This window comes from Brassica napus, chromosome C5, assembly GCF_020379485.1.
Source record: "Brassica napus cultivar Da-Ae chromosome C5, Da-Ae, whole genome shotgun sequence".
NCBI lineage: Eukaryota > Viridiplantae > Streptophyta > Magnoliopsida > Brassicales > Brassicaceae > Brassica > Brassica napus.
The window spans coordinates 1839994-1864586 of NC_063448.1; the positions used below are offsets into that span (position 1 = coordinate 1839994).

The window sequence follows — 24593 nt, forward strand, 5'->3', positions numbered from 1 at the left end:
ATTCTTCTCCACTGGAGTTCTTCCTGAGCACATCAATGACACCCACGTCCTACTGATCCCGAAGAACAAGAACCCGCAAACGGTTGCTGACTACCGTCCTATTGCCTTATGTAATGTGTATTACAAGATAATCTCCAAGATTATAACAAAGAGACTCCAGTCCCTGCTCTCATAACTGATCTCAGAAAACCAGTCGGCTTTTGTACCGGGAAGAGCGATCTCGGACAATGTTCTAATCACTCATGAAGTTCTCCACTACCTCAAAACATCTAAGGCGGAAAAGCATTGCTCAATGGCAGTTAAAACTGACATGAGCAAGGCATACGACCGTTTGGAGTGGGAGTTTATTGAACTGGTCTTACAGCGACTAGGATTCCATCAAGTGTGGATAAACTTGATCATGCAATGTATATCCACTATTACATATTCTTTTCTCATCAACGGCTCGCCTAGAGGAAAGGTATCACCGAGTAGAGGTATCCGTCAAGGAGACCCACTCTCACCATACATATTCATCTTATGTAGTGAAGTGCTCTCGGGACTTTGTAACAGAGCACAAGAAGAAGGAAGACTACAAGGCGTTCGAATTGCAAGGGGGTGTCCCCGAATAAATCATCTCCTCTTTGCTGATGATACAATGTTCTTTTTGAGCACTAATTCGCCTTGCCGAGCTTCCTTACGAGACATATTACAACGATATGAGGAGGCCTCAGGACAGACTATCAATCCCGAGAAGTCAGCCATCACCTTCTCGAAGCATACTCCTTCGGATTTGAAGCAAGCAGTCAAGGATGACCTCCAAATTCAAAAAGAGGGTGGTACTGGAAAATACTTGGGACTACCAGAGCAATTCGGTAGGAAGAAGAAGGACCTCTTTGCATCAATAGTGGATCGAATCAAGCAAATAACAAGTGGCTGATCAACAAAATTTCTCTCTACTGCGGGAAAGATGGTCATGCTGCAAAGTGTTCTCAGCGCTGTACCGTCCCACTCTATGACTTGCTTTAAACTCCCCATTTCGCTATGCAAGAGGATACAGTCTACGGTTACTCGTTTTTGGTGGGACAAGAGAGAAGGCGAGAGGAAAATGGCGTGGATTGCATGGGAAAAGCTTGCTCAGCCAAAGTGTAGAGGTGGACTTGGATTCCGAGACTTTGAAAGTTTCAACGATGCTCTCTTGGCTAAATTGAGTTGGCGCCTAACTCAACACCCTGAAGGACTTTTGGGACGCACTTTATTTGGAAAATACTGTGCAGCGGAGGACTTCTTACTCTGTCCTGAAACGGATGCGATCTCCCATGGATGGAGAGGAATATTGATAGGACGAAACCTGCTACTACAGAATCTAGGTTGGGTGATCGGAGATGGCCAAGACATCAAGATATGGAGTGACCCATGGCTCAGTTTCGTAAAACCAGAAAGACCCATTGGCCGCCCACCAGAGAGGTACACACAAAGCACGGTTGCTGACCTGCTGGTTACCGGAACTACGGAATGGAATTTGCAGGAAATTAGACGTATCTGTCCTGCCTACGAGCAGCAAATTCTGAGTATAAAACCAAGCAAAAAGGGAGCGAAAGAAAAAATGGTTTGGCTAGGTACTAAGTCAGGAGAGTACTCGACAAAAACTGGATATGCAGTTGCAAGCCTGTCCCAGGTTGATGAAGATGACCAAAACAACCAAAACATGGTTGACTTCAACTGGAACAAATGCGTTTGGGGTCTGAACACTGCACCAAAAATCAAAATGTTTGTATGGAAAGCTCTGCGTAGAGCCCTCCCTGTGGGAACTAGACTGATCGAGCAACATATTAACGTCGACCCAAGATGCAAGAGATGTGGAGAACCTGAATCTATAACTCATCTTCTGTTCCACTGCCAGTTTGCGAAGGATGTGTGGCTCGCTGCTCCCTTCAACCTTGGCTTTGACAGTAGCGGAATTCTAGATTTAATGGAATGCTGGGAACACCTAAAGAACCTAACATGCTTACCCCCGACAGGTCTAGCTACGGGAAACCTCCCCCCCCTGGATACTCTAGTCGCTTTGGATAGCCCACAACAACCTCCTTTTCAACAACAGAACTTCGAAGCCGGAGGATATCCTCACTAAAGCGATTGCAGGAGCGAGAGAATGGCAGAATGGACAAGAGAAGACACAACTACCAAAAAGGAACCTAGTTCCAGCAAGAACAAGAGAAGAGAGAGTAAAATGCAGGACTGATGCGGCTTGGAAAGCTTCTGGAAGTATTGCGGGTCTTAGGTGGAACATCATCGATGGAAATGTGCCTCTTAGTTTTTCTGCCTTTGAGCTGAATGTCCACTCGCCTCTGGTTGCGGAGAGCATTGCAATGAGAGAAGCTATGGCGAAATGCCTTGAATTGGGTCTGGACTTTGTCTGCTTTGAATCTGATTCATCTCAGCTGATAAATGCCATAAATAAAGAGAAGATACCACTGGAAGTTTATGGAATTGTCTCAGACATCATCCTCATATCCTCTAGTTTTAACTCTGTTTCTTTTTATTGGATAAGCCGTGATGTTAATGCGGTGGATGACAACTTAGCAAAACAATGTTTGGTGGTTGCAGAGGCTTTTATGGCCGAGACTTAACTTTGAATGAATGAATTAGTTGTGTTCAAAAAAAAAAATAGATATAGTTAGTAGATTGTTTGAACTTCAGCGTTTTAAAATATACTCAGTGAAAAATATATTAAATTTGTTCACGAATTAAAATTTTGAAATAAGAAAAAGGAGTAATACATTCAGATTTCCTAAACAAGACCAAAGTGTTATTAAAACACATCACCGTATGCCATTTTAATACAACTAGAGCCTTTCTCCGCGCTACGCGCGGAAAAGTGGGTCGATGGTGTACTTCTCGATGATAAGTTTCAATATTTCTGTTTGTAATAGGAGTGTGTTGATGGTGTACTCCCCGATGATAAATTTCAATGTTTTTGTTTGTAATAAGGGTACAGATTTATTCAAAATGAAGAGAAGTTTGAGTGCCAAGCTTTATTCAGAGAAACCATTGTTGAGAAATGGTTGGAAGGAATGTAACCAGAGAACTGGTTGCCTGATGAATAAATAGATTTCAGACCGGTTGACCAGTTAATCTCAGGTATGTCACTGGATAAAGAGTTTGTTCATTATGCTAATGGTGCGTAAAGCCGAAAAGTCCATTGGGGGTTCCTGAGTATGAGTTATATGAGGCACTAATGCAGTATCGTTTGTTATGTTTGACTGGATCGTGTATCTTTATTATTCCTGAACTATTATTACTTAACCAAAAACATATAAGATTTGAATGCTCGTAACCCGTTTGCGTAAAGCCAAAAACAGTAATGTTTTAGATCACAATATTTTTTTAAAAAATAAAATTAATATATGTGAATGCATAGGTAATATATATATAATCCAATCCTTCAAACATCCAAACATCAATGATGTGGAAACATTCAAACATCACATATTCATTATAGTTCATTTGACTATGTATTTGTATTAATAATTAATTTTTTATTAAGTATTATTCTCAGCTTTTTTTTTGTGAATATATATTCTCTAGATCAGTTGACAAAAATATAACAAAGCTTTTATATTCAAATATAACATAGCTTGCATATTAGTCGTAAAAAAAAAAGCTTTCATATTAAAAAAAACTTTTATATAAAAAGGGCTGCTCTCATAGCTACTACAAAATACTTAAAAATAATGTGCATGTATCTAGTGCGAAATAAACACATTGACTGCATCACTTTCTTTTTTTTCTTAATCATTTTAAAGTTTGATTGGTAAAACACAGCCATTCTCTGTGCCTACTAACAATCTTAGTTTCCTCATTTTTCAGAGAAATAATTAAGTGCAGGCTCAGTTATAACATGTTCTGTTTAAGGGAGTATCGAAAGAAAAAAATCAAGCAAGCAAACTAAAAGTTAAAGGCTCAATCAAAGATGGAAAAAGCATCAGATATAACAAAAGTAAAATAACCAAACATCAAACTTGAAGAAAAAACATTAAAATAAGAGTAACCATCGTTATTTGAAGAAAGATAAGTTCAATGTTGCAAAACCAAGGTCTGAAAATGAAAAGAAATGAAGCATAGAGTTTTAGTAACCATAAAACCACCACTAATCACACCTTAACCACATTTGGCTCTCTTGGGCTCTTCTCCCTCAATGTTTTCAGCAGCCCTTTTCACCCTCTCACCATCGGATTCTTCTAAATTGACTCCAATATCTGGATCTTCTGGAGTGAGCACCTTTGTCACAGTCAAAGTTTGGGTCTTGCCAGTCAAATTGTGGGTTGATACCTTCACAATGAACTTGCGAGTCTGGCCTATGGTATCAATCAGAGCTTGAGGGACCGGAACCAAGTGATCAGATCCTTCATCCTCGTTGGCCTAATATACATTTAAACAATTGTCACTATACATTTTTAAATATATTGGGAGTATACAGTTAAATAACAAAGCCAGACAGGTTTGTAACTACCTCGAAATAACTCTCAACCAACTCAGAAGCCTTCTTCCCAGACAGCTCATGACCAGAGTCACCAAGGAGCACAAAAACCGCCTGGTCATTATTGTCGTACACAGATATCTTGGCTAGGTACCTGTATTATGAGAAGATTAATAGTGAATGCATCGAACGCATGAGTATAGGTAAAATGAATCACTTACTGTGCAACACCAACAATATCACTCTTCCCACACTTTTTACACATAAGGGTGGTAGGCCCTTTGGTTGCCTTTGTATGGCACCCACCACAGCCTATGTAATACCATCCCGAACCATGTACAACATCACCAATAGTTGCTATGCACTCAAACCAAGCAACCTGCACAATACTTTTAACAATTATATCAGAAACTAAGACTATCCTACTGAATATTTATACATTGATAATGCACGACCTTAGCATCTGCCTGCTTCATATAAGAAAAGAGCTCGCCTATGGTCACTGTCTCAGTCTTAGTGACAACGTCTGCATCAACTCTCTTAGCAACATCCAAGTTTGAGTTCAACCTGAAGACAACCTCCAAACATCAATTGCGATACTGAAATAACAAAAACAATATTTAAAACAGGAATGCTTACCAATTGAGATAATCTCGGGTTGCTTGAACATCACTGTCCATAAATATCCTTGACGACGCCATAGAAGAGAGACATAGGGCACCTACAACAGTTGCAATGTTATAATACATAGGAAACTATAGTGTAAAACGAATCGTGGAGTTATGCATATATATATCTAACATTTGTTATTGCAGAACCTATTGGGGTTAATCAACTATCAATTATTCACATACTTTTCAAATGTCTCATAGCTAATAAGCTCTAAATTCAATTAACGCAGGTCTACTGCTCAAAACTAACCTAACCAGATAAGATTCCTTGACCATCCTATGCAACTTCTTAAAATGATAAGAAAAAGCTGATGATACAAACCTCCATATCGTTTCGGGTTTAAGGTGGTGACTAAGATAACACTCGCAGTTCCTCCAGACGCCTTGAATCTTTCACCAAAGTCTGAAGCAGCCTTGTCCCAGAGGTACATCTTCATCACCGGACCACTATAACATCCAATATACATGTGGTAAGAGAGTCGATATATGAACATGAAATGAGATATAGAGTAGCTTACTCATGTGTTTGAACATGAAGCAGAACTCGTCGGGTTGAAGCTATCTCGGCTTCATCTACCACGAGACTGTCATTGAGGACCTGCCCATTCACAAGTTTGATGTGGCCAACATAATCTGCAAAAGAAAAAAATCAAACTCAATACTTTATATTTTATAAACCCAGCCATGAAACCTAAATACTTAAGACTGGATCAAAACATTATCATAGCCTAACAATGCTTGATATATTTCATCGAGTAAGAACACATCATATATGATTAGATTAAACATGATACTATAGAAACAGTGAGAACTTACCATAAAGATCCCCTTTCAAGTCGCAGGCAGCATTGAACTCCTCATATCCATAGAATCGGAAACGGTCCTCAGGGAAACAAACCGAACTGTCCTCTAGATCAGAGAGGACAGAGGTTGATGAGAAGGTGATGGTGACACTTGGCTCGGATACCCGATACAATGTCTTGTTATTAGACCCGAAAAAATTATGGAGCCTGTAAATGCCACCAGTTCTCATGTGTGGCAAATAAGTGTCCATCCTCCCAGCTGGGATGAAGCCCTGAATAATAGTTTCCTGTTAACAACATTAAAGAGATTGAGTTGAATTAGAAAAGTTAGTCAGTAAATCTTTTTAAAAAAATATTATCATAAGCTTTGAATAAACGGCTTATACCTCTTGGTCGATGAGAAGCATTTCGAGACCGATAAGCAACTTCGTCCGAACATTGCGAGCTTCCCAAAAGTGGATCAACCGAAACCTCAACTCGCTTTCATGAGGTCCAAATTTCACATCTTTGAAAGACATCACTCTCCCAACGTTGGCGGAGACAATAGCTTTTCCCCTGACGCCAGAGGAGACAGCAGCTTTGCTTCTTACGCCTGAAGAGACACTGGTCTTCGTGGTCTGAATGATCGGACCTACAGAGAAATATGAGCGTTGCCATCATCATATAATTAGTTTCATCTCTGTAACACAATTGTATATGTTTTTGTATGTACCGTAGAAAAACTATTGGAAAAAATTTTACTTGTTTGATCTCACTGTCCTAAAACACAAACTCAAACTGAATAATTTTTTTTTTGGGTTATCAAAAAGATTTGGTCGGCTATATGGTATCAGAAAAAATTCATTTTCTAATATAATAGCTAGAAGCACTTTTAGCAAAAATCAAACGAAACGATTCGGTTCTTACCATTAACACAATTGTATATGTTTTTGTATGTACCGTAGAAAAACTATTAGAAAAAAAGTTACTTGTTTGATCTCACTGTCCTAAAACACAAACTCAAACTGAATAATTTTTTTTGGGTTATCAAGAGGATTTGGTCGGCTATATGGCATCAGAAAAAAATAATTTTCTAATATAATAGCTAGAAGCACTTTTAGCAAAAATCAAACGAAATGATTCGGTTCTTACCACTGGGATTCTTCGAATTAGGTGAGCCGATCGAGACGCCAGAAGAGACACCACTATTGCCGCTGGGTTTGGTCAGACTTGGAGAGGATACCAAAGCATCGCCTTTGGCTTTCTTCGAGCGGGGATCGCCAATCGAGAGGCCGGAAGAGACATCGTGTGTGCCGATAGGCTTGATCGGACCGGAAAAGTCGCCAGCCTCACCGTCTTTTGGCTTCTCCGAGCGGGAATCACCAGAGAACGCAGATTTTCTATTGGAACTCATTGCAATAGCGATGTACTAATGAGAATATAGAACGACGTTTGATCGAAATAAAACTTCGATCGAGAGCTTTATAAATAAAATCTTGATGAGAAGAGCAAAGCGAATCCATAAATGAGAGTAAAGAGAGACGAAGTGGAGGATGTATTGTTGGTTCGAGAATTGAATCATGAAACGGAACGGAGAAGAGGAAGATCAAAAGGTACCAAATTGATAGAGGGAAGTAGGGTTGAAGGACTGACGAAGGGGATCTCGAGTCGGCACTTCTCGTTCTCCGTCTCTAGAAATAATGGGCTTTATGGCCCAGCTAATATCACGTCAAACCATATCACGTTGTTTTTTTTTTAAAAATGCAAAGCCTAGTGACGTGTCAAAACATTATAATGTGATTGGTTGATTAAACTGTCCGACGTGGACATCGTTTCTGATCAGTATATCGCCCTTTTAATACTTGTTTGATTTATTTATATTATATAATAAATAGATAAGTACTGTGTCAAATTTTAATTAAAAATATATAGAAAAAAAAGCAAACCCCCCAAAAAATCATGTAAACACACAAAATAGTAGTAGTTTTTTTTGGTTCTGTCAAACATATTAGTAGTACTTAATAGTACAGACAATTTTTCAAAAATATATATTCGAATAATTTCTAAGAACTTATATGAAAATTGGAGCTAAACATAAAATCTACTCAATAGTAAGTGCAAAGGTATTTTATATTGAGACCTTTTATAGTTATATTTATGCATTTGAAACTTTCAAATTTATTGTGGATGGCGCTGAATCCGCTGATTATGAGTCCGAAAATAAAAATAAAGGACAACTCATAAGAGCACATGTTAGTTAGCTTAGATGGACCCAGGCACACTAACAAACATGCAAAATGTTCTATATAAGCTATTTTTAACGCCTCAGTAGACCACAGAGTGAACATATTCCTCCAAAAGAAACAGTCTCAGAAAACAACAAATATAAAGATGAGGTGCTTGACAACTGTTGCTCTTTCACTCTCTCTGTTTCTTGTGGGACTGGTCGGACCAATCCAAGGTCAATTGCAAATGAACTTCCACGCCAATACTTGTCCTAACGCCGAGAAGATCGTTCAAGATTTTGTTTCAAACCACATTTCTAATGCTCCTTCTCTTGCCGCTGCTCTCTTGAGAATGCATTTCCACGATTGTTTTGTTCGGGTAAACTAATTTTTCATCTGTTTCAAAAAAAAAAAAAAAAACTAATTTTTTATCTTTTTTATAGAACATTCTAAATGGCTACTGAATTAATGACGGATATATATAGGGTTGTGATGGCTCAGTGCTTATAAATTCGAGGTCAGGAAACGCGGAGAAAGACGCAGCTCCTAACTTAACGGTTAGAGGATTTGGCTTCATTGAGGCAATCAAAGCTGTGCTTGAAGCTCAATGTCCTGGAATAGTCTCTTGCGCTGATATTATCGCTCTAGCATCTCGAGACGCCATCGTTTTCACCGTAAGCATTATATATTCACATACCATTATTGTAAATTACAAATTTTAGTATCTCTCTTCATAAATTTTGGTACGTTGTAGGGAGGACCAAACTGGAGTGTTCCGACCGGAAGAAGAGATGGGAGGATATCGAACGCATCAGAGGCATTAGCCAACATTCCTCCTCCGACCAGTAACTTCACCAATCTTCAGACACGCTTTGCAAACCAAGGACTTGATCTTAAAGACCTTGTCTTGCTCTCCGGTATGGCCCAAACCCACATATATATCACACGCTGCTAAAAATATAGCAAATCTATTCTATTAATTTAGAGTCCTATTTTTTATCTACCAGAGAAGGCTGTTTTTAAATTTTGGACTTTTTCATTTTTAGTACCACGCTTAATATATTACGAGATGCACAAGTTTGTTACACATTATATATTTACACGCTGCTTACATAATGAGACTGGATCACTTAGAGTAAACCAAAACCTTATTTACCATAACCATAGGAAATTAATCTAACAAAACCGATACGTTATTAACTATTAGAATAATAATACACTAACTCTGATTTGACTCCATGTCACCACAAATGATCGATCATCTTTGCTTATATTCCAATCTACATATACAAGACCATGTTATTATAGAAGAGCAATACAATAACACTGATTTACGATTAGAAAAAAAACATGGTATTTTCTGCTTATTCTCAGATCAATACCTGCGCACATAAAGAAATCAAAGTGTTTCATATTTGGTTCAGCTTGACCCATACAAACATTACCACCAATTCGTAGTTCTTAATACGAAAATAAGTCGCATATAAGCTTCAGTCATATATATTTATAATTCAAAACATAATTGACATTACATATGTTTTCTTTTTTTTATATATCTATTTAATCCATGTATTATAAAGGGATACTGCAGTTTATATCGATATTGTAATTCCAATTATTTTAATTTATATTAATTATCAAAATCTAATCAAATATAATAGAATATTCAACCTCATTAACAATATATAAATCTAATCTTAACTAACGTACCGTGCAAACAAGATAACCTCTAACAACTTAATTCTTTTTTATCTTCAAAATTTTCTTTTTGATCAAAGTAGATTCTTTGTTTTAACTAATGGGTTAATTCCATAGATAATAAGTATAACTATTTTGCAAATATATGCTTCCCAAACGAGTATCTATTATTCTTATATGGGCCAAAAGTTTTCAAAGTTTGAATATATCAAAATTTACATAAATGTCTATCTCTTCCAAATTGTGTTTCAAAAAGCAAATTTTTTTTGTCAACAAATAACAAACTAAAATACAAACGTTATATACACATCCAAAACAAAAGTAAATTATTTTTAAAAAAAGTTATACAAAAATAAAAAATATAATCTCATCTCAATAATTATTACGAAAATTAGTACAAATATTATCCGCGCATCTGGATCTAGTAATGTTTTAAAAGCAAATATTTTCTCCATGTTAAAATAAATGTAAATTATAAACGCAATTTCTTCTTGATTTTCTCTCCATGTTTTCGCTTTCATTTATTTATAATGTCTTATAGTATTATAACTCTAGTAAAACATTTTGACGTACGTTTTTTCACGATAAAACATTACGTTTCAAGATTTTTATTAGAAAATGTGTGGTGTTTGTAACAGGGGCTCACACTATTGGTGTATCTCATTGCTCGTCTTTCACAAACCGTCTCTACAATTTCACGGGTCGTGGAGACAAAGATCCTGCCTTAGACAGCGAATACGCAGCAAATCTCAAGTCTAGGAAATATCCTAGCCTCAAGGATAACACGACTATCGTGGAGATGGATCCAGGGAGCCATAAGATGTTTGATCTAAGTTATTACCAGCTCCTTCTCAAGCGTAGAGGTCTGTTTCAATCAGACTCTGCTCTCACCACCAACCCCACAACGCTCTCAAATATAAACCAGATCTTGAAGGGTTCGGTGGAAGGTTTCTTCTTTGAGTTTGCCAAGTCGATGGAGAAAATGGGTCGGATAAATGTCAAGACTGGGTCAGCAGGAGTGGTTAGAAAGCAATGTTCCGTTGCAAATAGTTAAAGGGGTAATAAATTTGAGTATGTGGGAGTTTGGGGGTATTTGTGAATAATAATAAGGATGATGATGTGTGTATGGATTTGGTTATAGACTTGGTCAATAAAGAGATGTTCTTGTCTTGTAGGAATCATGACATTTTAGTTGGTTCGAGTACATTGCCATTTGATTTATCAAAGCCTTCAGAAAAAAAGCTTTATTAAATTCTCATGAAAAGGTTTCATCAACTGACATAACAAGTGAACAGAGAAAAAGAAGAAAAACTCGCCCCCATCACAGTCTCTTTCACCTTCTTCTTGTAAGACGAATGACCGAAACAATAGCTATCCCTGCAAATCCAATTGCCACTGATGATACTATCCTCTTCACTTTAAAGACTGACTCCGGTATCTCCATTAGATCTTTCATCTGCAAATTCCATGAAATTATGAAATAAACCAAATCCAAGAACGCTTTAGTTCAGAGATTGTCAACAACAAACCGATATAGGTTGCTTCCATTTCTTCTTGATTCCATCAATATGCGAGCTGCCAACAACTGCCACAACTGAACTGCGCTCACTTGCAACACTCAGTAAAGCATATGACATGTACCTGAAATTTTCATTTATATTGCCACCACCAATCATCATCAACCTTCTCTATATTTGCCAGTACCAACATTACTATTTCAGTTTATATAGAGAGGGATTGAGGAACACTAACTGGTCACGCTCATGCACAAATGTATCCATGACAGATGGATAATCCTTGCTCATTTGTGTGGTTGTATCCAACGAGTCCATTTCTTCCAGTTCCTTCATCCAAATTTATCATAGAAAAAGACATCAAAAATTAAGAAATACTTGGATATGATGAAGGAACAAAAATTAAAATACATGTGTAGAAAAGGAACAAAAATTATAAAGTAAGACTAACCTTTCCGTCCACTTGAGCGCTCGGCAAAAAGAAAGCTACAAACAGCGTGAAGTATATACACTTTACCTTGAGCCATAGAGGCATCTTTGCCCATGTTCTTTTAAACGTGATCTGCTCAGAAAAAAAAGGTGAAATCTAATGAATATAAACTAGAACCATGTTAGAGACAATGCAGCAACTCCATGTTGTAAGATGCATTACATATATTAAAAAGAATACATTGAAACTGTGGACTAACATATAACCTCTTGATGACGATCGCCGAGAACCACCTTGCCGCCATATTTAAGGGCCTCTTCATATGCCACACGAAACTCATCACCATAAACATCCACATCCTTAATGGAAATCTAAAAGAGGGACATGGAAAAAATAAAAATAAAAAATAAAAAAATAAAAGAGGGACATGATGTAAATTGTTGGTTCAGAAAGTTCCGTAAAAAATATCTTGATGAAGGAAACCTGCCTTTGCAAGAATCAACTCAATAAATATTTCAAACATGTTCTCTCTCTGCTTCCAATTTTTTATCATGTCTGACATGGTTGGAGTTGGAGTCTAGAGAAACAAAATATATGTCAGAATAATAAAAAGGGTTAGAAGAGAGTCGTGTATCAGCAAATGAATCTCTGATATATCATCAACAACAAATAGGCATGGACAGCAACAAAACCTATCATCGCAATTTGTGAAAAACGAACCTTCACAGTCTGAGATTGGAGAGCAGACATTCGACGACAACACAACTCCAGGAAGACAACCTATTAATCATCAGTCACGTGGTTAGACCAAAAGATGTCAAACTTAAGTTCTCACTTCTCAGTGAACATATGTAACGAGAGACGAACCTCTGGTTTCAATATACTGATTATTGCCTGAACTTGTCTACAGGATTCCTGTAACAAAATAATTGCAACGATTATCCAACTATGAATGATTGAATGCTAGTCTATCAAAGTCTAATCAAACAACAAAGAGCTAACTAAGCTTAAAGGTCAGCAAGACTTCTAACCCGTCCAAAAAAAAACTCCAAAACTGTATCTTTTGTTAACTTAAAAATTTACAAGAAATATCATATAAATGTATTCAATTTTTGTTAGGACAGCTTTACTAAAGAGAATTAATGTAACGTAATATAATATGGATGTTACCTAGAGGATGTACGGAACTTCGAACCCTAAAGTCTAAGAAATCTATTATGATTATATATTCGATTTTCATTGGGAGGATCTGCTTTGCTAAAGAGAATTAATGAAACATAACATAGTATGGATGTTACCCCAATGTACTGAACGGACCTTAGAGCCCATAACCTTCTAATCATTTGTTTTTTAAAAGAATACCTTTGATGCATGATCAGTCCCGATGAGATACACATCGCAAGATCCATTATTCCCTATGGACTCGCACGTTAAGATCACAAGGCTTTTCGTCAGATCCTCGGGGAGGTCCACTCTCCTCGTCTCCGGTGAACACTCGCCAACATCCGCTCCATTTCCGCCGCTAACCACGGAATCGGAGACTTTATTTCCTTCTTCCTCCTCCACAGCCTTGTCGAGCAGGTCCGCCTTCTCCACATTCACTATGCTGTCGCTTAACGACATAACGCCTGTAGGCTTGGAGTCTTCCATGTGAACGAAGTCCTCGCCAGAGTGAACCTCCGACGGAGATTGCATTGGCTCCATCGACAACGAGAAGGTGATGATGACAGATTTGTAATTTGGAGGATAGGGAATGAGATCAAGCAGTGGTTACTTATATTTCATTGAAACAAAGGCAAATGGTTTATATAATGGAGAGAAAATCGTATTTGCTAATTAGTAGGCTAACGGTTACTATTATAACTCTGTTTTAATTCTTTTTCATTTTACCTTAAATTAAAACTTAATTAACGTTATTTTCCGATCATGCTAAACCAGACTCTCACATTTAAATTTTGTTATTGTGACTTGCCTTTATTCTACGTACACTGCTATCAAAATGTTGGATTCTTATCTTGTGATACAAGTAAACTATCATTCTTTAAATGTATACCTAAGAAAGAATAATTTAGCCACCCTTTAGTTAACTGAACTTTCGATTTTTTTTTTTAATTTGCCAACGTGTGTTCACTGATTCATTCTTTTCGTGCCATTCAAATCCTCTTCTCTCCCGTTCTCGTACATCTATTATATGTTTTGTCCATTAGCCAGAAAAATATTATATTACCATCATACTTATTTTATTGTTGCATGTTCATAGATTCTCAATTCAAATACATACATTTCATAAAGGATGTTACGGCCGGTGAATATATCAAAAATAGTTAACCGCAAATCTCCAAAAACAGGAGGGTATACTAGTATATTATAGTATACGGAAAATAAAAACTATTTTGCAACGATATAGGTTACATTTGGATAGCAATTAAAAACAGGAGGGTATACTAGCATATTAGTTACGTTGCGACTAGGGTTGCATATAGATGAATTCATCCTCTTTGCATTCTCGAATCGCAATTTCCATTACTTTTCCTTCGGTCGAATTATGTAAAATATCACAGCACTGTCTTCTCGGAGCCTTCAACTACCACATCCAAACAAAGATGAGTAAAATTTAAAATGAATAAAAATGTAAGATTTTTACTTGCAATGGAGAACCTCTTAAAGTATTCTCAAGCATGTATCTTCTTCTTTTTAACATTTTCAAAGCGTTTATCCTGAATTTAATATGTGATATTTCTAGGGGAACTTTAGTGATTGACATTTGAACAAGTACTTACTATAATCTAGCTATGATTTTCACAGATGACCAACATTTCACTTTTCATCCTATATATTATCGATATTCAAACACAAAATTTTAATTAGGTAAGTTTACTTACTTGTCTGATATCGGGATCGAGTCTTGTCGAGAACACTCTAATCTCTTCAATTTTGCGGGGCGATGAAATGGGATCATACGTGCAATTCTCGTAAGCTTGCTTATACACACTTTTGATAGTTCCATCACCGGGATCAGAGGAAACATATTCCATGAAGAAAGTGACAGGTCTTTTACAGGGATCAGGATTAAACTCTCTTGTGTTGAATGTGTACACACTTGCCAACCCGCCGAAATTTTGCCATGGTCGGAACGTTTGTTGTGTTCGCAAAACATCACGTACAAACATATGCCTACTCTCAATCTAACATTGAAACATCAAATTAATTTGATTTAATACATTTTCTAACGTTAAGATTGGCAAAATGATATTATAATTAACCTGAACAGTATATCCCCAGGAGACAGAGATGGTCCAAGAGTACCGACGGTCGTAGCAAACGGAGAGTTGAAGTATACGGAGAGGATCAAGTTCTACGGCGGAGAAGAGGTGTTGGACGGTTGAGAAAGTGGTTGAGTTTGGGAAAAGTGGATCAAGGTGGGACATTTGATGTAGAGACACCAATGGTCTCGTTGAATGTGACGTTAATATTCCCAATGCATTTCCATTCAGATCAAACTGCATAAATAAATAAATAAATAAAACAAGTACCTTTAATCAGTTTTTTTAATTCGACCAAAAAGTGCCTTTAATCAGTTTTTGAACAAAAAATAAGAGAAATTCCGTATGATAGTTTTTTTTAGTTTATTTTCATAGAAATAACTCTCAATGAAAAAATGATCAAAATAAATTTTATTAAAGTGTAAAAATGTATTTTTATCCTATGGTTAACTAATCTAGACTTATGATTTAGAGTTAAGAGCTGGAGTTTTGAGGATAAATTTCAAATTTTAAAAAATTAAAAATTAAAAATTTCAAAATTAAAAAGACTATTTTGGTCATTTTTTCATTTTTTCATTGAAAGTTATTTTTGTGACAAACGCTTAAAAAAAACTATCTTAGAGAATTGCCCCAAAAATGATAACTATATATAAAAAGTTAAAATTTTGTAAAACCTGATGGAAGCCAGGTTCGTGAGACAAACCAACTCCAAGCTCAAGCACACAAGCATGAATCCTAGAGTCTCCTCCGTACAAATATGGATACCGTTCGATGCAAGAATCGAAATTTTTAGCTAAAACGTTAGCCAACGAACTGCTTAAAGCGATTCCTCCACCGCCAAACGCCATGTCGTTTCCAAACACCCTGTTCGACTCATAAATCTCTGAGGCAGCTCCTATGTAATACCAAGATCTGTGGTCGTATTTAGAGAGTGTTCTTGCGAGGTTTTCCGGGATGAATATCGTGTCGTCGTCTCCAAACACGTACCATCTTACTTCATGTGCAGAGGTATTAAACATCCTTACGGTTTCTAAAACGCACCGCGCGATTCTTATCGCGCGTCTGTCGCCGCCTGCGCAAGTGTATCTGCATAATCAATAATTTAATTGGTCGATTCGATTTAGCTATACTCTATTTTTTTTTTTTTTTTGTTCACTGGGCGCTCTCTGGAATCCCGGAGGAGTCGAACCCGTGTGCCTTGGGATCCAGTTCACTCTAGTGTTTTACCACTAGGCTATTCTGTCCCGGCAGCTATACTCTATTTAGAAAGGAAAACTAAAAGAATAAAACCGAAATATTAATTATTATTTATTATTATATGATTTTGACTAATAGAATGTCAGCTTAAATTTGTTGGAAGTAATGAATTTTTTAGAAGTTATATACTATTAGAGTATAAACTTTAAACTCATTTGTAAAGAGTTTTTAAAATGTAAGAAATAAGTTTAAAGTTCCTAAATAAATTTGAAACATGGGGTAATTAATAGCACAGATTACACCTACTTTAAAATAATGATGATATAAATAGTTTGCATAGTTACCTAAACCGTGACGTATCTTCAGAAACACAAATCGGAGGGAGAAGATGAGAATCTGTGTTGTTCTCCAAAGCCGAGAGAGCTTGGTCAACAAATACACACCCTCTCATTCTTTGAGTATCCCACCAAAGCTTAACATAATCTCTACGTGCAGGCCACGAGTTCAAGCTCGATCCGATCCCAAAGACAATGTGATCGATCTCTGTAAGGCTCTGAGGTTGATCTTGAGAAGATGAGAAGTAGGAGTTAATAGTGTCTTTAGATTGAAGCATTGATACGGAGAGGGAGGCAAGAAGGTAGACAAAGGAAAATAAAACAGAAAGTAGTATGCAATTCATCACACGGGTCGAGATAATTGGAGAATAAGAGGATGAAGAATAAGCTTTCCATACGGGTCGAAAGAGACACATTTCCTTACGGTTCAAAAGAGATGTATTGTATACGAAGAAGGATACAATTTTGTATAGTACCTATATATATACAAAATGTATAAATGCCACGGCGGTGGCGACATTAAAGTGGTGGTCACGGCGTCTATAGACGGATGTAGCGGCGGCGGCGGAAAATGAAGGTCGATCATAGGGAGGGTAATGGAGTAATGTAAAAATGTATTTTCTTATGTACGGAATTAATGCGGCCTAACTATTTACCTAAAGCTAGTTGTAAAGTAACGAAGATATGGCGTTGACAAAGAAGGAGCTTATTAGATTATTTGTTTTATTTCCTTTATATATAAGTTTAATTTGAGTGTAGAGTCTTTTTGGACTTGTACATCTCCACTTTATAATTTTTCACAATTTAATGTAGGATACATCTTAGTTGGATATGTTTATTGACTAAACATGCCTCTTCCTCGTATTCTCCATCTTTGATGTATGATCAGTCTCGATGAGATACACATCGCAAGATGCATTATTCCCTATGGACTCGCACGTCAAGATCACAAGGCTTTTCGTCAAATCCTCCGGGAGCTCCACTTTCGCCGTCTCTGGTGAACACTCGCCAACCACGGAATCGGAGACTTTGTTTCCTCCTTCCTCCTCCACAGCCTTGTTGAGCAGGTCCGCGTTCTCCACATTTACTATGCTGTCGCTTAATGAGATATCGCCTGTAGGCTTGGAGACTTCCATGTGAACGAAGTCCTCGCTAGAGTGAACCTCCCACGGAGATTGCGTCGGCTCCATCGTCATTGACATTGAACCGAGAAGTTGATGTCAGAATTATAATTTGGAGGATAGAGATTGAGATCACGCAGTGGTTAGTGATTTCACCGAAACAATGGTAAATGGTTTTACTTTTATATAATGGTGGAAAAGTCGTCTAATATCTCCGGTCTTTGCTAATTGGTAGGCTAAAATTTAAAAAGTCGTCTACCCTTAAATTAAAACTTAATTTACGTTAATCATGTACTTTCCGATAATGCTTTCATGGCTAAGCCGGTCTCTGGGTCGGTTCACATTTAAATTTTGTTATTTTAACTTGCTTTATTATACACTCCTTTCAAAATGTTGGATTCTTATCTTGTAACACAAGTAAACTATCATTTTCTTCTTTAAATGTATACCTAAGTATGAATAATTTAGCCACCCGTTAGTTAACTGAACTTTCGATTTTTTTTAAAAAAATTTGCTAACGTTTGTTGACTGCTATATTCTTCTCTGGCCATTCAAATCCTCTCCTCTACCGTTCTTATATTGCCATCATATATATTTTATTGTTGCATGTTCATAGTTTCTCCAGTCAAATACATATGCTTCATAAAGGATGTTACGGCCGGTGAAAATAGTTAACCACAAACCTCAAAAGTTGAAAGGCAACAAGCTGATTAACAGTCTAATGTTTAGTATACATTAATTAATAAGAAACTATTTTGCAAATAGGTTAAATTTGGATAGCAATGAAACAAAAGAGGGTATAAAGGTATTAGGGCTCTCTATAGTGAGGCTGAGGCCTCTCAATATAAATCAGTTTGTTGCTCAAAAATGAAAAAAAAGTAACGCTGCTACTAGGGATTCATATAGATGAGCTCATCCTCTTTGCACTCTCGAATTCCAATTTCCATTACTTTTCCATCGGTCGAAGAAGTAGGTAAAATATCACAACACTGTCTTCTGGGAGCCTTCAACTATCACATCCAAAAATAATAAATTAAGATAAGTAAAATTTAAAATAAAAAGAATGTAACATTTTTACCGAACATATAGGTTGACGACTGTTTTCTTAGTTTTTAGTTTTTGGTTTCTAGTTTTTGTTTTAAGATTTTAGTTTAGCTTTTGACTTTTGATTTTGGAGTAGATTTTAACTTTTTGAAAATCATGAACGGTTGTTTTAGATTTTCGTTTTGGTTTTTACTTTTTAAATTAATAAACTGATTTAAAAAAAGATATACTGTTTATTCTGAAAAATAAATGTTTATTTTTAATATATATATATATATATATATATAATACAATCATCAACAATATATATATATATAATTATTTTGTAGTGACTAACTTCAAATAATTAAATTTATTTTATTGATTAGTTAAAAAAATTATAGGAGTTATTTTGTTTACATCCGTTTATTATTAGATAAAAATAATATTCAAATATTAAAATAGTTTTACTACGATAAAGCTTATTATGATTAGCGTATATGTAATTTACAGTATTAAATAAAAAATGTGACTATCGGTTTATTTTTATTTTTTTTGCAACTATCGGTTTATTTTTCGATAAAATAATATTCAAATATTGTTATATTTTTAGTAAAATCTGTGTTATAATAAGAATAGCTGTAAAATGACTTATATAAATGTGCTCAAGGATTATTATTAGCAATTAGGAATGCCTTAGTAAAGTGTGTTACATGTTATCTATATCATAGTAAAGTGCCTTAGGTATTATACATGTCGTTACTTACGTAAGTTATATTTGTGATAATAGATAAATGCAAAAAAGGTTTCAAGCAAGAAAACTAGAAAAAAACTGGTTTTCGGTTTTTGTTTAGAAATTGACGGTTATTTAAGACATTAGTTTTTCTAAATTTTAGAAAAGTTATTTTTCAAAAAGCTTGATTGGATGAAAAATGTTTTTTGGAAAAATAAAAACCAAAAATCATTCTAAAAACTAGAAAAAGTCAACCTAATAGTATTTTTTATATAGTGTATTTTAAAAAGTTAACACGTAAATGTCAAATTAGTTTACTCAACTTCAGTTACTAAAATGGAGACTTTGATCTGTCAAACTTATCTGAATTATCTTGATTTTATCTTACAATTCAGAACCTCGTAGTCCTTATAGAGTACATGTTCCTTCTTATTTTTAACATTGGAGCGTTTATATTGAATTTAATATGTCATATTCCTAATTTTGTTGGTACTTAATTTTAGAGTAAAAATGATAAATGTTTCTAGGGAAACTTTAGCTATTGACATTTCAATAGAGATTTTACTAATCTAGCAATGGTTTTACAGATGACCAAAATTTCACTCTTTATCAAATCTAATTAAATCAATACTGAAACACGTGTTTTTAATTTAAAAATCCAAAAATTAAGAAAAGGACCCTTACTTTTCTGATATCGGGATCGAATCTTGTCGAGAACACTCTAATCTCTTCAATTTTGCGAGGCGATGAAATGGGATCATACGTGCAATTCTCGTAAGCTTGCTTATACACACTTTTAATAGTTCCATCATCGGGAGTACTAGAAGAAACATGTTCCATGAAGAAAGTGACAGGTCTTTTGCAAGGATCAGGATTAAACTCTCTTGTGTTGAATGTGTACACACTTGCTAACCCGCCGAAATTTTGCCATGGTCGGAACGTTTGTTGTGTTCGCAAAACATCACGAAGAAACATATGCCCACTCTCAATCTAACATTTGAAACAACAAATTAATTTGATTTAATAGCATCAGGTTACTATAATCATTCAAAAATATATGTACCTAATTAGTACTAGACATTTTAGCCCAACCAAAGTTTTCAAATTAAAGATAAATCGAACCGAAATTTAATTTGAATCGTAAAAGTGTCTTTTTTCTGAATAGAAAACTAAACCGAACCGAACAAATTCAAAATCCAGGATATACTAAAACGGAAAAAAAAAATCCGGGAATTTTTTTTCCGACCAGTTACACCTATATAAATGTTTTAACATTCTCTAAAATTAAGGATGGCAAGGCGATATTAACCTGAACAGTATATCCCCAGGACACAGAGATGGTCTGTTGAGACTTAGTAAAGAAGATCATGAAGAAGATAGAAGAAGAAGAAGACGTGAAGAAGAAGTATCAATGTATCTTGGACAAGACCACGTGAGTTTCTCTTTGCAAGACCACAAAGACTAGCCGTTTGCCGCAGCTCATAAAAGCAAAAGCAAACTGCTGTTTGTCGGGTACTGAACAAGAAGATAAGAGAGAGTAGACAGCCTGGTTCCGTACATGGAGCGTGCTTGTGATGGAATCAAAACGGCATCACAGAAGCAACTAGGTCATCAAGTCTTTTCATATAAATAGGTACATTGCATAGAGATAAAGAAAAGAAGACAAGAAGTTAGAACAAAATACACAGCATAAACTTGTATCTTTGTTCTTGGGAAGTGGGTAGAGAGTGATTCCGAGAGAAGCTTTGTAAGGGGCTTGTGGGGTGTCTGATACTCTCTTGTAACCTTTGATCTAGTGGATTCCGGGAGACAGTTCCCGGCCCAGACTAACACCCTATTTAACGGGTGTAACTGGGTTAACAATCTGGTGTCTTGTTCTTGCTCTAAAGTGTTCTGTTCTTTGCTTTCCCTTCTAAGTGTTGAGTGTTCATCAACTTGTTCAGTGAGTTCTTGAGTGTGTGAGCATATTATCACGAAAGGAGACGTCTTTGAGTTGGATGCTTCTTCACATATTGGTATCAGAGCACAGGTTGGAGTAACTTGTGGAGGTTCCTGAAGATCTAACGGTCAGAACGGAACCATGTCGTCGTCGTCGTCAAGAATAGAGCTTGAGAAGTTTGATGGTCATGGGGACTACACACTGTGGAAAGACAAACTGTTGGCTCAGATTGATCTTCAGGGTTTGAGCAAAGCTTTGGAAGAATCTGGTAAACCAACAGAGAAAGTCACAGATCTGGGTGAAACAAGTGAAGAAAAGAAAGAAGCTTTAGAAAAGGCGGAAGCTTTAGCTGAGAAAGTGAAGAAAGCTAGAAGCACTATCATCTTGAGCGTTACTGATAGAGTTCTGAGGAAGATAAGGAAGGAAGAAACAACAGCTGGGATGATTAGAGCACTGGACCAGCTTTATCTTGCTAAAGCGCTTCCAAACCGGTTCTACCTGAAGCAGAAGCTCTATGGGTACAAGATGTCTGAAAGCTTGTCTATTGAACACAACATTGATGAGTACCTACATCTCATAACGGATCTAGAGAACCTTGGTGTTATGGTTTCTGATGAAGACCAAGCTATCTTGTTGCTTATGTCTCTACCTAAACAGTTTGATCAACTACGTGACACGCTAAGATATGGCTCAGGAAGAACAACACTGACGCTTGATGAAGTTGTTGCAGCCATTTACGCTAAGGAACTTGAGACAGGTTCAAACTCACGTGGGTCTAAAGGGCAAGCAGAAAGTCTGTATGTCAGGGACAGAGGTGATCAACGTGGAAGGTCAGAGGGGAAAGACAGATCTTCTAGACAGTCAAAGTCAAGATCAAAGTCTAAGAACAAGAAGGTGTGCTGGACTTGCGGAGAAGAAGGACACTTCAGGAATACTTGTTCAAACAAGAACAAATTTCAGACCAAGTCCAAGCAACAAGGAAGTAGCAGCAGAGGAGAAGCTGCCATGGTTAAAGATAACAAGAATGATGCTGCAGGTTTATATGTGTCAGAAGCACTGTTGCTAACAGACATAAATCTGGAACACGAGTGGGTAATGGATACTGGATGCAGCTATCATATGACTCATAAGAAAGAATGGTTCGAGACTCTAAGAGAAGATGTTGGAGGATCAGTACGTATGGGAAACAAGACTACGTCTAAGGTGAAAGGAGTTGGTAATGTCAGAATCAAAAATGAAGATGGCTCAACCTTTCTACTAACATGTGTAAGGTATATCCTGAGATGGATAGAAATCTTCTATCTATGGGAACACTAGAAGAACTTGGATGCAGTTTTGAATCAAAGAACGGGATTCTCAGTGTCAAAGATGGAACCAAGACTCTTATGAGTGGAAAGAGGTGTGAGAAACTCTACATACTGCAGGGAAAGCCAGAGGTTGGTCAGATGTATGCAACAGAGAGAAAGAGCGATGATACTGTCTTATGGCACAGAAGGCTGGGTCACATGAGTCAGAAGAACCTTGATCTGCTGGTTAGAAAAGGTCTTCTAGACAGAAAGAAAGTCTCTGTAATGGAGATGTGTGAAGACTGTGTGTATGGCAAGGCAAAGAGAGTCAGTTTCTCAGTAGCTACACATGACACTAAAGATCGGTTAGACTACATTCATTCAGACTTATGGGGTGCTCCAAGTGTGCCATTGTCTCTAGGAAAATGCCAATACTTCATCTCGTTTATTGATGACTACACTAGGAAGACGTGGGTGTACTTCTTGAAGCACAAAGATGAAGCTTATGGTAAGTTTGTGGAATGGAGTATCATGATTGAGAACCAGACAGAGAGAAAGGTGAAGATATTGAGAACTGACAACGGGCTTGAGTTCTGCAACACGAGGTTCAATGATTTCTGGAAAGAAAAAGGGATCGTGAGGCATAGAACGTGTGCATACACCCCTCAGCAAAATGGCATTGCTGAGAGGATGAACCGTACTATCATGGAGAAGGTAAGAAGTATGTTGAGTGACTCTGGTCTACCTCAGACGTTTTGGGCTGAAGCAACTCAAACAGCTGTAACATTGATAAACAAAACACCATCTTCTGCAATTAACTTTGAGATTCCAGACAAGAAATGGTCAGGAAAGTCGCCGGGTTACAGTTACTTGAGAAGATTCGGGTGTGTCTGTTTTGCACATTCAGACGATGGAAAGCTTACTCCACGAGCCAAGAAGGGAGTAATGCTTGGGTATCCACCAGGAGTTAAAGGTTACAAGGTTTGGTTGCTAGAAGAGAAGAAGTGTATGATCAGTAGAAATGTGATGTTCCAAGAGAATGCTGTGTACAAGGATGTGATTCAACGGGGAAAACAGATTCAGGGCAGTGAATATGAGACTTCAGAGATAATTTTCAACATTGATCCAGAAGGAACTGGAGATTCAGGTTCAGGTGGAGATCTCTCGGAAGAGATAGGATCCCTGGGAGATTCTACACCTGATGGTAATGCTCAAAATGAAGATACATAAGCTGCAGAGGAAGGACATGATCATCTTGAGCAATCAGATGAACAAGTCCAAAACGAGAATCAAGAAGCTGTTGAGTCACCAGTGAGTTATCATCTCGTCAGAGACAGAGCTAGAAGAGAAGTAAGGGCTCCAAGAAGATTTGAGGTGGAGGGGTACTTCAGTGAGGATACTGATGATGAAGATGATCACTTTGACGCAGAAGCACTCATTACCACTGTCGATGGAGATATAAAAGAACCTGGAAGTTATCAAGAAGCGAGGCTTAGTGATGATTGGGAGTTCTGGAAAGAAGGAATGGGTGAGGAGATGGAATCACATAAAAGGAATCATACATGGACTGTTGTCGAGAGACCAAAAGGACAACGTGTTATTGGTTGCCGTTGGATTTTCAAACATAAATCTGGAATTCCAGGGGTTGAATCACCAAGGTTTAAGGGAAGGCTTGTTGCCAAAGGGTATGCTCAGAGAGAAGGAGTTGATTATACTGAGATATTCTCCCCTGTAGTGAGACATGTATCTATAAGGATACTACTGTCTATTGTTGTTGAAGAGAACTTGGAGCTTGAACAGCTGGATGTCAAGACAGCCTTCTTACACGGAGAGTTAGATAAAAAGATATACATGGAAGCTCCTGAGGGTTGTGAAGATCAGTTCAAGCCTAATCAAGTGTGTCTCTTGAACAAGGCT

The 24593-nt window shown here is 36.9% G+C and overlaps 4 protein-coding genes across 4 annotated transcripts; 1 reads left to right on the forward strand and 3 right to left on the reverse strand.

Annotated features, from left to right (window-relative positions):
* Positions 1–3951: 3951 nt before the first annotated feature.
* On the reverse strand, positions 3952–7722 carry LOC111211707. The gene is made up of 10 exons (XM_048757779.1): positions 7065–7722; positions 6320–6564; positions 5947–6220; positions 5649–5763; positions 5453–5577; positions 5099–5180; positions 4915–5026; positions 4681–4838; positions 4493–4613; positions 3952–4401 (listed from the first exon to the last, which is right to left on the reverse strand). Exons 1-10 carry the CDS (start codon positions 7324–7326, stop codon positions 4141–4143), a joined length of 1755 nt encoding a protein of 584 aa, XP_048613736.1. The 5' UTR covers positions 7327–7722; the 3' UTR covers positions 3952–4140.
* Positions 7723–8236: 514 nt separating this feature from the next.
* LOC106371075 (peroxidase 3-like) lies at positions 8237–11005 on the forward strand. The gene is made up of 4 exons (XM_048757780.1): positions 8237–8516; positions 8623–8811; positions 8892–9054; positions 10474–11005. Exons 1-4 carry the CDS (start codon positions 8304–8306, stop codon positions 10887–10889), a joined length of 981 nt encoding a protein of 326 aa, XP_048613737.1. The 5' UTR covers positions 8237–8303; the 3' UTR covers positions 10890–11005.
* Positions 11006–11015: 10 nt separating this feature from the next.
* LOC106371073 (traB domain-containing protein-like) lies at positions 11016–13515 on the reverse strand. Its single transcript, XM_048757781.1, has 9 exons — positions 13142–13515; positions 12647–12694; positions 12506–12559; positions 12267–12356; positions 12046–12150; positions 11801–11911; positions 11588–11679; positions 11365–11476; positions 11016–11291 (listed from the first exon to the last, which is right to left on the reverse strand). Exons 1-9 carry the CDS (start codon positions 13481–13483, stop codon positions 11169–11171), a joined length of 1077 nt encoding a protein of 358 aa, XP_048613738.1. The 5' UTR covers positions 13484–13515; the 3' UTR covers positions 11016–11168.
* Positions 13516–14246: 731 nt separating this feature from the next.
* On the reverse strand, positions 14247–16852 carry LOC125586856. The gene is made up of 5 exons (XM_048756640.1): positions 16584–16852; positions 15717–16128; positions 15043–15279; positions 14662–14964; positions 14247–14363 (listed from the first exon to the last, which is right to left on the reverse strand). The coding sequence occupies exons 1-5, from the start codon at positions 16850–16852 to the stop codon at positions 14247–14249; spliced, it is 1338 nt and encodes a 445-aa protein (XP_048612597.1).
* Between the last annotated feature and the right edge of the window lie 7741 nt (positions 16853–24593).